Genomic DNA, 15540 nt, shown 5'->3' on the forward strand with positions numbered 1-15540 from the left:
CTTTTAATGTATTGTTATTGGTGGGTGCATTAAGTTGAGTGTTTAATCATTTCACCACTAATTGTAATCAACAGAAGTGGAAATTTTGTGATCATTGGAGATGTACATCAATTTCTCGGCCATTGTGTTATCACTTTAGATCCCTGTATTTAAAATTTAGTTACCATAGTTACAAAGTATATAATATATAGTAATGTTAAAGAGATAAAGGGAATTTAAATCATTTGTCTTAAAAAGCGCAGCCACTCTATAACTAAGATTACAATTTGCTCTGTGCCTTTTGTAATCGCAAGATCTTAAAGAACAGACAAAAAACCTTACTTCTTTATATTATAGAAAATTAAAACAACCTTATAAGAGCGACTTATAATATTTGAAGAATTTTAAATAAACAGACAGACAATCAAACATTAATAAAAGAATAAAATTAAAAATTTTTTAAAGTTGAATAATATTAATATTTTTTATAATAAAGAATAACACTTTATTATTGACGTAGAGACCCTAATTATATATAAAAACTTTTCTCAAGAAAGTCAAAGTAAAACTATTATCAAGTTTTTTAGTGTTTTTTTTATTATTATCGGAAAAAAAACTTTTTAGAAAAGGTAAAAGACTTTATGATAAAAGAAACTTTTATAATAAATGATTAAAAAGCTAATCTAAAAAAATAAATTTAAATAGTTTTAAAATCATTTTTGTTTGCATTTATGTGTGTCTAAAAAGTAAGAAAGGAAGGATTTTTTAGCAGCAGAAGAGGGGAATTTTGGAGGCTGTCAGTCCGCCCTCTGTTAATGCTTTTTAATTGGAGCGTAAACTTAATCTCAAAACTTTTTTTTCAAACTTCAGCATTTTTCTCTTTTTAATTTGTACTTTGCATTGCAAGAATTTTTTTTGCCAGCGGCTAAATTTTTTGCCGCTTAAAATAAAGTTAAGATGCATTTTTTCGACTTTAGAGAGTTATTAATAGTGGTAATAGCTGACATTTTAACGACTTTTACAAAAGCTAATTTTAACATGTGGTCTATCTTCAAGCCGTTTTAGATATTTAAAGTATCAAAAAAAACTCTCATAATTCCTATAACTATAACTTAACATTTAATGTCCTTCCTAAAACATTTGTTTTTAATAAAGCAAAAAACATTAACTATTAAAAAATCCATAAATTAGAAAAAGGCGAGGCCTTTATAATTCACAATATCGAATATTTTTTTCTTTTTCTATAGGATTTTTATATCGTTTATGTTATTTAGATAAAAGCATTAAAAGAGGAAAAGGTACTTTCCAAATGACTTAAATTTCTCTAAATATTTTAATCAAAGAGTTTTTTATAAAGTCACCTTGACTTAGTTCAAAGAACAGTGAATCCTCTGTTCAAAAGAAAAAATGCAGGATTCCCTATTAAAAAAATTTTCGTTCTGCCTAAACGGGTTGCCTATAGCTGTAAGCTATAGCTCGCAAGGCATAAAACGTTTTACCAAAACAGCTGAAAATTTTGGAGTTTCATTCGTTATAAAGAGTCCTATTTTGGGATTTATTGACATTATTTGACACAAATAAGATGAATCATTCTACCTTTTTCAACAATTTTCATATTTGCAAAAACTTCGCAACAAAAATTATGCTGTTTTGTATGGACAATAGAGGCATGCTTTGCCAGACAGACTGGCACCGTATGACCTCATAGGCATAGCTAGCTTAGGAGGCAGAATCCTTTTTTCGCCAGTGGAATATACCCCCCTTAATTCTTAACAAGGGCAATAATCTTTATATATAGTTCAGACAAAATAAAACAAAAATAATAGTAAAATGTAAAGAATTCATGAAGATATTCATATTATTAAAGGGGTATTAAAAATGGTATATAAAAGAATTACGGGAATTTCCCGTCCTAAGCCAATAGTACATTTTAGATGAATATATTCTTACATATGTATGTACATACACCTTTTTTCTCAGAATTTGAACAAACTAAGCCTAACATACACATTGTTTCTTTTATTCGTTCTATGTGGATCGATTTATATCTTAATTTTATCTTTTTATTATTATTATGTTTTAACTATGTTTGTATATTATTTCGTATTGGAATAAATATTTAAATGTAAAATAGGCCGCCTAGACTTTAAGTTTTATTTGTACATCTTTTTATGTTGTACTTTCTATCATTCTAGCTATCTAACTTGCTATCTACCAACAGCTATTTGTCTACCAATCTAACATTGTATCTATATATCCATTCATGTAGCTATCCATCAATCTAATAAAACATCAATAAAATATCTAAAAATCATGTACAAAAACATGAAATGAACCATAGCGACCAGATCGCAAATGTACCCTTTTAACTTTTGTAAGATATAATCAATAATTTTCATCTCAATTACAACCCAATAATTCAAAACTTCCTAAGACATAATATTGTAATTTGTAAATATGGGAGAAAGCTTAATTTATATGCCATTGTCCTATCCCTGAATATTTTGACCAGCTGCAGCTTTTCTCAAAAAAGTCTTGACACATATTTTTCTTTTTGTATATGTGTGTTGCTTAGAAAGCAGGGATAGAGGGATAGGACAATGGGGGATTAATTAATCCTACTACTAATAAAAATCAACCAAATACACACAAACACAACATGATTAAAATTGTTGAATACCAATACCTTATTCCGAAAATACAATTACATCTTAAATAGGAAGCCGGAATTTTAAGGGATAAGACAATGGGCGATAAATTGATATACATTCCAAATGTTTACAAACAAAATTATTAGCTGAAAAATTTGGATACCACAAATTCAATATCATAGTTTTTGAGCCAACGAATAAGAAAAGTAATAATAAAACTTTAGGTACCAGTGTAATTAACAGTCCAATGTCTCCTTCCCTCCCTGCATAGAAATGCATGATCTTGTAACGTGTACTTTTGTACATTATATACATTTATACAGGAAACGGGAACTATTAGTTAATCTACAACTCTATCATCCCCCCAATATCTTTAAGTTTATAGTTAAATATATTAGTCTCTATCGATTTCATAAAAGCAGAATTCTTTATCTGAAAATAGTAAGGAGTGGGGGGTTATTATATTGGCCATTGTCTTTTCATTGGTTTTTGACTCTTTATAAACCCAAAGGAAGGTCGGGAAAATCTTAGAATACAAGATCACATGACTAAAATCAATTTAAATCGCACAATAATTGTACGTTCTTTAACCCATCGATCAAAGCATTTTTTTTCTATTGTGCAATTGTTTCCTTACGTTAATTCGAAAATTTATTAGAAGAAAAAAAATTGTGTTTAGACGTCTGTAAATTACATTTTTTAATTATATCCATATGTATCTATATATTATTTGTAAACTAGCGACTGCATTAATGGTCCTAAGAGGTTGAGTTTGGCAGAAAAATAGCCTAAATCCATCCATAGATTTTAATCTGAATATGAAGTAGCCTAAAACAGTCTTAGGAATTTCCTAAAATGGAGAACTCAATCGGTTTAGCAGTAAAAAAACCATAAGGTACATCAAAGCAAACAATAATAATAGTTTATATTATAGATTGTTATAGGATATTTTGAATACATATATCTCTTATACCCGGAAAAAAACATTAAGAAATATTTAAATGTCAATAGGGCCCCAATGATTTTTCCTTATTTTCTTTTCTAGTTAAAATAAACAATTTTAAAAATTTTCTTATAATCAATCACAGAAAATTTGCAATTGTTCTATAATCAAAAATGGATTAATATTAATCTTACACTAGATTAAAATGTACTTTAATATACTATAATCATGTACTTGTAGCGGGCTGAAATAACGACCCCCAGCCCCCCCCCCCCCATCAACCACCTTTTATTCCCATCTCTCCTAATGAATGAGCAAACTGACCAATAAATGACAAGGAAATAGCATCCTAAATTGAGGAGATTCGTTATCCCGTCATAATATCCACATTTGTTCTACATCCATTTGTTCAAAGTACAACAAATGTACATTGTACATATGTCTATGTTACATGTATGTACTTTTTTTGCTCAGTTTTCTACATGGACACGATTAGATAATCAAACACGAGGTGCAAAAAAAGTGTCTAAGTTTGTTGTCTAAGTTTTGTTTAAATATAAAAAAACAGCCAAGTAGATGAAAAAGGTATAGCAACCGAAAAAAATATATATTTTAAATTGAATACATTTTGTCTCAAAAATAATCATTTTGTGATGCAATAATGCGAAAACACCCTTGCAACAGCAGTCGACGTAGAAACAAAAAAAATGCGGGTTTCTTTGTATTATTCTGCCAGACTTTTAGGCATTTTTAAACACTCCTCTTGTATTGATTTTAAAAATCATGCTTCTTTCAAAGTAAAAGTACTTCATTTTATTCTGGAAAAGTTACATATGATCTCTTAAACGGTTAGGAAAAGCAGTTAACCATAAACCCTAAAGAATTATTGTATTTGACAAAAGCATGTTTTATGCTATTTTCCTTTTTAAAAAGTCTACAATGAATCCTTTGTTGGATTTTGCCAGACTGCTAGGCATTTCAAAGTATGTTTTGGATACATTTGAAAAATCATGCTCTATTAAAGATATTTTTAAAAAAGCGTCTAAAACGTTTTGTGCTTTCCCTAGATCTTTAGGGAAAAGGCAATTTAGAATAATCTATACCCGAAATTAAGATAAACAAAATTGACCCTTTTGTGGAATAAAATTATTGGTAAAAAAGTTTGGACACTGAAGTATTGTGCAACCTAATCAACATCTAATAAAAGTAACCAAAGTTTTTAAGCCAACTAATGAGAGATTTGTCTGTAAAACTTTGGGTACTAGTGTAATTTGTAGTCAAATGTCTCCTCTCTTTATGCCTTTTATTTGAATTCAATTTTGGTACTTAAGATATCAAAAACTGTTGGGTTAACATTTTTTAGAAAAGATTTATATTAATCTTCGGAAGGTTTTGTGCTATTTCATTTTCTCAAGCTAAGCAGCAAACATATTAAACTCCCCCACCCCTCTATAAAGGTGCAACCCGTCCATGTACTGCAGACGTTGACCTATTAATTTAAGCAGCAACTCTTTCATCTGAAAACATGAAACATTTTGTCCACAAGAAGAGTAGCAATAACAAGGCTTTGATTATAAACAACTTAATGTCGATGGTATTTCAGCCAATCTACGTTATGGGCCTCAAGGTTTAAGAAATGGATAATAAATTAATGTACATGCAACCCCAATGATGAAGAACAATATAAAACCTTCTATAAATTGAAATTATTGGTTGAAAAAATTGAAAACTGCTAGTTAGGACAAACCAATCAAGATATCATTTGGAACTTATAGTCTAAAAGGTCTCGCTTATATAGTAGCTTTGTTACTAACTTATAAAACAATTTTGACATTGTTTTTAAATTATTTGACACAATAATAATACTCTGAACACTACTTATGCTTAGCCACAAAAATCTAGTTCCATCTTGATTATCAAAATTATTGTAAAGGACTTCAAAGCAAAGGGGGAATTCTATAAAATTTATTTACCGGGTTATTTAGAATTGTGAAACTTTTAATGGCTTAATGAGTCTTAATAACTAAAAATTTGTAAGTAAGTTCTATAGAGGAAATTTTAACTTTTCCCATGCAGTTTTAAGAGAAAGAAAATTATCATCTATATTTTTTCTGTATTACTGTGTACTGTTCTTTGAATGTAATTTTATTTTTTTCAGCTTATTGATGCTGCTCTACATATGGACATAGTTATCCTTTTTAAAAGCGAAGCTTTTCTAAAATTAGGGTCGGTCCGTCCGTACGTCCGTCACAGAGAGTTAGCTCTTTTCGTTAATTTAAACAGGTTAGAATTGTCCTATCGAAACCAAACTTTGCATGATGATTTCTATAGTAGTTAGGTACAATTTAGAAAGCGTAGTAACTATATAAACAATACCAGAATGTCCGTACGTCCATTTTAAACATGTCGATGTTTGTCCTTCCATTTCAGAGCTTCGCTTTGATGGATGTTGTTATCCTTTTTTTATTAAATAATCTAAATCAAGTACTTTAAGTAATCATAAAAACAAGATTTTTGTTTATTTATGCTTTTTGTGTAAAAACACACCCTCATGTAATAAAAAACACATGTTTAGGCCTAACTCTCTTTATCTCACTCTCTCTCTCTCCCTATTTATCTATTTCCCTCTCTCTCTCTTTCTCTCTCTCTGTCTCTCTCTCTCTGTCTCTCTCTCTCTCTCTCTCTCTCTCTCTCTCTCTCTCTCTCTCTCTCTCTCTCTCTCTCTCTCTCTCTCTCTCTCTCTCTCTCTCTCTCTCTCTCTCTCTCTCTCTCTCTCTCTCTCTCTCTCTCTCTATCTATCTATCTATCATCTATCTATCTATCTACATATATTTCTTTTTAAAAGCGAAGCTTTTCTATAATTAGGGTCGGTCCGTCCGTCCGTCCGTACGTCCGTCACGGATAGCTTTTTTCGTTAATTTAGACATGTTAGAATTGTCCTATCGATTTCAAATTTTGCATGGTGATTTCTTTAGTAGTTAGGTACGATTTAGAAAGCGTAGCAACTCTATAATCATTACCAAAATGTCCGTACGTCCATTTTAAACATGTTGATTTTTTTACTTTTTTAAATAGCTTTTTTCGTTAATTTAGGCATGTTAGAATTGTCCTATCGATTTCAAATTTTGCATGGTGATTCCTGTAATGGTTAGGTACGAGTTAGAAAGCGTAGCAACTCTATAATCATTACCAGAATGTACGTCCATTTTGAACATGTTGATTTTTTTTACATTTTTAACAACAAATTTGTATGTGATTGGTCTGATTTTTGGTATACTGTTTTCTGGGACAACAAAGTACAATATTATAAGCGAAGCAACTCTATAATCAAGTCCTAAAAATGTAAGTATGTCCATAATCATTATCCTGTATCAAGCAGTTTTTCAACAAATTTACTTACAATTTTGCTTTGACTCTTATACATTCGCATTCTGATTATTCAGTTCTGTCATTATACAAGTGTTTATGTCCGTTTGCCTACCGTTTCAGAGCTTCGCTTTTATGGATGTTGTCATCCTTGTTTTTCTATATTTTGTCCATATATTTACATATTATTTTGAAACAAGAATTTCTACTCTTTTTATGAAACATGCCTTAGCTTACAGAAAAACAAATATTTTGGGTTAAATTCAATAAAGTGAAGCTTTTCTATAAACTTCATTGTATGTTTATAAATTTATGTACACCCCAATTATGATCAACAAAATATCCTTACTTTGTATAAAAGTTTAGAATACACGATCAGAATTTATTAAAAGTCACCAAAGTTTTTTTTTGCCAAAGAACGACATAAAACTTTGGGTACCAGTGTAATTTACTTTGGGTAACATTGAAAGTTATCATCCTTGTTTTAATACATAATAAAAAAGAGTACATAAGTATTAAAGATAAGCAATGTATTTAAAGAAATAACAAAAAAAATATGTAATTTGTTATTTTTTGACATGTTATTAATCATCATACAAGCATTCATCAAATGATAATATCGGCGATACTCTATAACTTGTAGGGATCTAAAGGGATAAGACAATGGACAATTAATTGATGAATATAACCAATTATGGTTAACAAAATTATACCCGTTTAGTAAATTAAAATTAGTGATTTAAAAGTTTATAAGTAACCCATAAAAAATTCATTAACCCCTTACGGTCGGGCCCCTTGCCGCACCTTAATCGGTCGGGGGAGGGGGCGTTCAACGCCCCCCCCCCCCTATTATCTCAGTTCCTATTAGAGCTAGAGGGCTAAAATTTTTGTGCAAGTCCCCTGTTTGGTAATGAATTTCCAACCTTAAGTGAGTCAAAGTCAAATTTCGCTTCCTTCACCCTTTTATTTAACAACCTTTGTTTTTAGGTCCTTTTTCACTTAAAAATTTCAAACAGCTGTAATTTTCTTATTTTTGAAGCTAGAAGAACAATTTTTCACAGAAAATGTTTATGTTTATGTAAATTCTATATTAGAAATATCAAACATAAATTTCAGCGGCCGCAGCTGTACTTGGCAGCTGCCAGCCGCCGCAGTCGGCGGTCGGCGGGAAAACGGCGGCGGATCTTTGTGAAATTTTAATACGTTATGTAGACATGTGAGAAAAGCTTAAGTTTAAAATTTGAAGTCTCTAAGTAAAAAATTGCGGTCACAGGAGCTTTTTAAAGATTTTTGGAGACCTGGAGGATCAGGACCTGCAGGATCATACCTGAAACCTGAAATTGACTTGAACACCTGTATTTCATATAAGGATGTACTACTAGAGGATAATTTAGTATTTTAGTACGATAGAATGCTTTGTTTAAGTCAAAAAAAAATTATCTTTTAGTCAAGCAGTTTGGGCTCTTTATCTTTCACACAGAAAATGAGATAGAAAAAACCGGAAGGGTTAAAGTGTATCTAGTTTTTGAGTCTTTCCAAAAAGATAAGGTTGTTGTAAAACTTTGGGTACCATTGTAATTTACAGTCCAATGTCCCCTCCCTCCCTGATATGTTTTTTTCCTTATTTATTGTCTAATATTATTGATAGCTTGTTATTAATGTCATGATTTTGGATTTGATTGTTATTGTTGAAACTATCTCTTTTTTGTAGTCGGCTAGAATCTAAAATAAGCACACAACTACGCGCTCACACGCACACAGAAATTAGGGAGGGAGTGGACATTGGATTGTAAATTATACTGGTACCCAAAGTTTAATTAACATTTTATTTTACTTTTTTAGCTAAAAAATTTTGGACTTTTATTAACCAATACTTTTAATCTAAAGAAGGGGGCAATTTGATTCTGATAATTGGAGGTGTACATCAAGTTATCTTTCATTGTCATATCCCTATGATCCCTGCACATTTTTCACCGCGAGCTTTGACATGTATGTACACTACACACTCACATATGAACAGCGCACGGCAAGAAACCGGTTTCTAAAATCCCATTATATATATGTTTACCCTCACGCATAGATGGATAATTGATGGTTGCTAGGTCTAAAACTTTGTGTCAGGGGTAAAGGGATATGACAATGGAAGTTAAATTAATCTTCAACAAACTTCAAAGTATTATCTAAATTATATTAGGACCCAAGAATATTAAAGAAAAAAATATTTTATCTTTCATTGACATATCCATTAATCCCTGACTTTGCGCCATTTATTGACCTATGTTGAGGCATCAGGGATACAGGGATAATGCAATGGCTCATAAATTAATCTTTCCTACAAATATCGCCTATAATGCATGAAGTAGCTCAAAAATAATGGGAGAAAGAATGCGTTGTAAATTTGTTTATCCACAATTGCCCCTTTCTCCCTGAAATTTAAGGTTCATACTTAAATCTAAGTATAGACTAGCTTATTTTTGAGAAGAAAAAAAATCATTAATCCTTCCGGCCGGCGAAAACGTTTTTATACATACAAATAATTCTGATCTAATAGTTTAATAGTAATTTTACTATTTGATGACTTCTCGCTATTCTATTCTAGTAATTTTTGGAAGATATTTGATATTAAAGAAAAGTACTCATATTTGACTTATTATCATATAATAATGACATTATAAAAGTCAACTGCATGTCTATAAAAACGTGTTCATAGTTTGATCTTGTCCAATGATTATAGCTTGTCTTATATTGATATGATAACAGCACAAAATAAACCTTAAAAGTTGTTTAAAAATTTAAGAAATCGACCCCTCCAAATGGTCAAATACAAAGAGGCAGGTTTATCTATACAAAAAAAACATCTAGGTGGGTTTGTTTAAAATTATAGCCTATAAAAATATAATAATGCCAATTTTAGATAGAAAAACTACAAAAATACACATTTTAAAATATTTGTAATCATGCTCAAAATTAAGAGATTCAATAAACTTTTGAAGTCAATCTCCCCCCTCCCACTAAAAAAAATAAATGATTATATTTTAGAAAATAAAAGATAGTTTAAATTTTTCAATTTCATAAATTCAGGATAATTTGAAATTTTCTTGTTTGGTGAATTTTTTTCTCTCAAAAAACAGCAACATGCAATTTTGATGAAAAATTGTTGTGTTGGCCGCTAAAGATAATTTTAAAGATTTGTACTTTAAAGAATGCTTAATTTTACAATGTTCTATGTTAATACAATTTATCAGCTAGTCACAAATAGCATTTTTAGCCTATGAAAATGTAAAAAAATAAAGTCTGTCTAAATAAATATCATTTTTCTACTGTAAACTTTTACAAATTAAATCTAGGCGATAGTGATTGTTACATCGTTGTTGCATCTTCGATAATTACAGGAAAGGAGTGGACAATTGGAGATAAATTAATTCTCACTCCATTATAGCACAAAACAAATTTTTCAGTTCTCCTTCCCATCATTTTACATTGTAATTCTCTATCAAAGTATTTCATTTACTGATTTTTTGGGTGATTTATCATCCATTGTCTTATCTTTGTATTCTAGCCCAATTAGCTTTCCAAATCCAAAGAAATAATTAAAAATTGCCCATCCTTAGATATAAAGTAGTTGGTTGTTTGTGTTTAGTCCATTTTTTTAAAGGAAGGAGGTGATTATTGAATTCTGTTTGGTTGGTTCATTAAAGTGAGTGTCCAAACGTTTCAACCACTAATTTAAACTACAGAAGGGTTCATTTTGTGTATAATCATTGGGTATCTACATTATATTAGTAGACCCCTTAATTGGTCTACTAAGTCTTTATTTTGGTTAGCAGATTTTAGGCTATTTACAAAAATGTTAGCTGTACCCCTAGAGACTAGGGGCGCAGTCTAATTTATTCTGTTAGCTCAAGATCATTATTTTATCTTTATTTTTGCTTGGGGCAATGTTTCTCTTGGAAAATTGTTGTTTCTCCTTGGTTTTGTTATCTTAATGCAGGGAGGGAGGGAGGGGACATTGGGCTGTTTATTACACTAGTCCCCAAAGATATAGCAAAGTGTTTTCTTATTCTTTAATATAACAACTTTGGAGACTTTTATTAAATTTTGATAGGATTGTTCATTAATTTTAGTGTCCAAATGATTCAACCACTCATTGTAATCTACAGAAGGGGTAATTTGTTTACCATAATTAGAGATTTATTAATTTATCGGCCATTAAAATAGCTGATTACCCATCTATTTCTGTGGCATAAAACCAACCAATTTTCTCCTTTGTTATCTAATTAAGAAAGAAATTATATTTTCTTATAGATACTTAGATAAGCAACCCTTATTTTTATAGTAAACAAGACAAGTTTTTGTCGAAAAGGAGCGCAGCTGTAAAAAGCCTAAACATTTAAAGCAATATGTTTTTGAGCTTTTAACACCGGTCAATAAACAAAGAATAAAATAAAAAAAATGTTTGACTTTTTTTTTTGGGGGGGGGGAATCTATATCTGTGGGAAGTACAAGTCTGTAAATGAAAAGTACACCCCAAAGTACACTGAGTCATTCAGACACATGTGCTTGGTGCAGTCTTCTTTAAATATTTTATTATTTATCTGTACTTTATATTTAACTTATTGAGAGGTAATGCTATACTACATGTCTGTCTGTTTGTAATTACTACAGGCAACCAACCTTTGATCCAATAAAGAACCAAGTATCTAAAGGTATAAGGCAATCGATGATAGATTGAGTTACATCCCCAATGATGGTAAACACAATTACCCTTTCATATAAATGAAAATTATGGACTGAAACGTTTGGATACTCAACTGAATTTATCATATAATCAAAATTTAGTAAAGTTTTAAAGCTAACGAATAAGAAAACGTTATTATTAACAGTCCAATATCTCCTCCATGTGCTACCAATGGACAAAATTGTTCCTATCACACTTTGATAAATCTTTCATACAGACTTCCAAAGTGCATTTTTTTTGATAAATGCAACTTTTTCCGCCTTTAGCCGCCAAGCATACACGCGATAATGCATGCTTTTGCCAGGGAGGGAGCGGGCAATGGGGGTTAAATTAATCTACAATCCAGTCTTTCCCCCCATGATTTTCTAAATCAAAAGTTTATTCTTATATTATAAGGATAGCCAATATTGTTAAAAAGTAAGCAATTACCACTTTTACTTACTGAACTTTTGGGACAAAGCCCCAATTGTATCAAAAATGTGATAAAAATGATTCATGTAACGTCATAAAAATGAGGGAGATCAGAGGAGAAGTGGGAAAGAAAACCCCTTAAAAAGAGACAGATAAACCCTCATTTTTATGACGTAGTATGGATGATTTTTGACACAATTTTGACGCGATTTGGGCTTTGTCACTTTTTACCATAAAATATCAATAATAATTCATTATTTAAAAACTCATTTTGGAGGAGTACTAAATATTTGAAAACAACAGAGCCAGAGTAATTTATTAAAACAATTTGACATTAAAAAGAAAATACCAATTTCATTATGCATTATTCAATACAGGGCATACAGGGATAGGATAATAAAAAATAAATTAATCTTCCAATAAAAAAACTCTTTGATAATAGGTAAATGTTGGTGGGAGAAAGGGTTATAGATTAATTCAACCGTCATTGTCCTCTCCCTCCCTGGTATTGGTATTCAATCATAAAGCCAATTTGAATTCTTTGTGTTAAGATAAAGCAGGGATATAGAGATAAGACAATAGTGTATAAATAGTTTGTTAGTTTAACCTAAAAGTTGATAAATTGACGAGGTACATAGCGATGATGATAAACAAAATTAACCCTTCAGTAGAGCAAATTAGTGGGTGAAAAGTTTAGACATTGTTAGTTTGGAACTAACAAACAATATTTCAATAAAAGTACCCATAGTTTTGTAATTTACAGTCCAATGTCCCCCACTTTTCTGATATTATGTTCACTATTCAACATTTATTTATCTTCCAATAAAATTTAATTTTAATTTATCCCATATAATCCCTGAAATCACAAAAGATTGGATTTAAAAAAATAACTGTTGAGCCGCGATAACTGGACATAACCGATTCAATAATAGATATTTAGTTTAGATAATCCAATAGACAATCAACCCTTTGATTGCACTGGCAAATAATCAAAAATTACATCATTAATTATTATTATTAATTAAATCGACTATATAGGTTTTTAGAGCAAAACTCAAGGTTCTTAAATGATAAGGCAATAAATGATAAATCCCCGATGATGTTAATCAAATTTACCCCTTCGTAGAAAAAATTATTTTCGAAAAGTGTAGACACTTTTAGTTTGGAACCAACCAAAAACAATTCAATTAAAGTTTCGAGGCAACGAATAAGAAAACGTGGTTATACAACTTTGTCCCTTCACTCACTGGTAAAAAATATTTTTCAAATGTAATGCATTATAATGTCCCGTCCAAGTTTTAGTCTATTTTTGTTCTATCTATTGTTTGAAACCAACCCCAGATCTCTCTTTTGTTGCAATTTTAGTCTTCTTGTGCAGCTGCAGGGAGGGAGGGGGACAATGAACTGTAAATTATTTTGAAAATCTTTGAGTACTTATATTAAATATTGTTTGGGTAGTATAAACTAGAAGTGTCCAAACTTTTCCAACATTAATCTTAAATTACAGGTGTAATTTTCTTTATTATAATTGTTAGTGTATATATATTTATCGTTTATCGGACATTGTCTTATCCCTTTAGATCCCTGATTTTTGCCTTTCTTATGCGGCCCTAGGGCTGTAGGTAATTTATAATATCGGGCGCTCCCAAAAAATTTCTTTTAATACTCATTTTTCTTTTTTGTTTAAAGGGGGAGGGGAGGCGATAGCTTTTAATTTGGTTTTACTCGCATTTATTCATGTAATATATAAAGAAAGTCGATATAAAAATATGCATTACTTTACATTAAATAAAATCATAATTTTTAAATCTAAGATTATAAAATAAAATAAATCAATCGAATTAAAAAACGCTTACATAAAAGAAAAAAAAAGATAATCACAAGACTTTTTTGTGTAATAATTTCAAATTTATTACAAAATTGTTAAAATTCAAGATTTATTTCAATTAACAAGAACATTTATATAGAAAATATAACAAAAGGGAATTCATTGACTTAAAACTTTCAAGACTTTTAATAAATATTAATTGAGTTTTACAAACTCTCAGCCTACTATCTTTTGGATATATATGTTTATCAAAACTGGGGGTGAACAACACTTTATCATTAATTGTCTTATCCCTTAAGATCCCTGCTTTATATTGTGTTTTTTAATGACAGACATACGGAATAACTATAACTTTGGAGTTGCTTAACTATTTTTAAATTAAAGTCTTTGACCTTTTTTTCTGTATATTAAATAAGGTCATTTAAGGTCAAAAAATTTCCAAAAATAATTTATGTATTTATTTAAATATTTGTTTATTTTTAGTATTTATAAAGTAAATGAGGGTCATTGAAATGTATACAGAGAGAGAGGGGACAATGGGCTGTTTATTACACTAGTCTCCAAAGTTTTATAATACATTTACTTCCTCGTTGGCTTTACAACGTTGGGGACTTTTGATTTGTTGGTTCAATAAGTTGAATGTTCATACCTTTCAACAGCATTTGGTATGTACATTAACTTATCAGCTATTGTCTTATCCCTTTACATCCCTGCAATGTATAGCAATATTATAAATAAATAACATTATTTGTTTTTCTTCAAATAAATAATATCATATAATAACAAGTAAATATTTATCTTCAAGTAAATATTGCAAAAATAATCTAATAAATAAGCTTATTCTTGTTTTATTAATACAACTATAATGTATATGCTCCATGGATCTAAAGGGATAAGACAATGGAGGTTAAATATATACACATACATCCTAATTTATTGGTTGAAAAGTTTAGGCACTGATAGTTTGAAGAAAAATATCAATAATAAGTACCCTAAGTTTTTGAGCTAACGTTGTTATAAAACTTTGGGTACTAATGTCCCTCTGATCAAAATTTGATTTTAATGTGTGTTTTTTTTATCAGCCAACCGGAAGGGAGTGTCAGAGGGGCCTGTATGCTCGGGCTCCGAAGGCTCCAGCCTCGAGATTGTGGCTCCGGCAAGCTCAGACGTAGAGTTCAAATATTCTTGGCCCATCAACGGTTTCATTCACCAGGTAAAGGATTATTATGACTGAACAGACAGATGGACTGACAGACTGACGGACGGTCATACTGACAGACAGACGGAAAGATAGACAAATGGGCAGCCAAAAAGACACATGTACGAAAAGACAAAAGAAAAGACAAACAGACAGTCAAATATTAATTGAAATGGCATTAGACAGATTGTATGTCGATAATATGTTAGCCACGACCACTAAATAGTAAAGTCATTTAGTCAACATCTAGCCAACATGAAAATTACACTCTTTTCATTTATAATATTAAAAAAATAACAAATCAGCATTTAAGACATTGTTTTAATATCTTCTTAAAATTCCAAGAAAAAAAAATTCAATGACATATTTCATTATAATCTTTAAAAATATTTCTACAATGCGTAATATTTTTTGAAATATGCAAAT

General features: G+C 30.2%; 1 protein-coding gene across 1 annotated transcript in view; it reads left to right on the top strand.

Annotated features, from left to right (window-relative positions):
* LOC145322916 (uncharacterized) overlaps positions 1–15540 on the top strand; it is a 50842-nt gene that overhangs the window by 9470 nt on the left and 25832 nt on the right. Inside the window, exon 4 of the mRNA XM_080165276.1 lies at positions 14999–15129. Within this exon, the coding sequence (XP_080021402.1) occupies positions 14999–15129 (131 nt within the window). The remainder of the gene's footprint in view (positions 1–14998; positions 15130–15540) is intronic.

This window comes from Acartia tonsa, chromosome 6, assembly GCF_053477335.1.
Source record: "Acartia tonsa isolate MP-2025a chromosome 6, ASM5347733v1, whole genome shotgun sequence".
NCBI lineage: Eukaryota > Metazoa > Arthropoda > Copepoda > Calanoida > Acartiidae > Acartia > Acartia tonsa.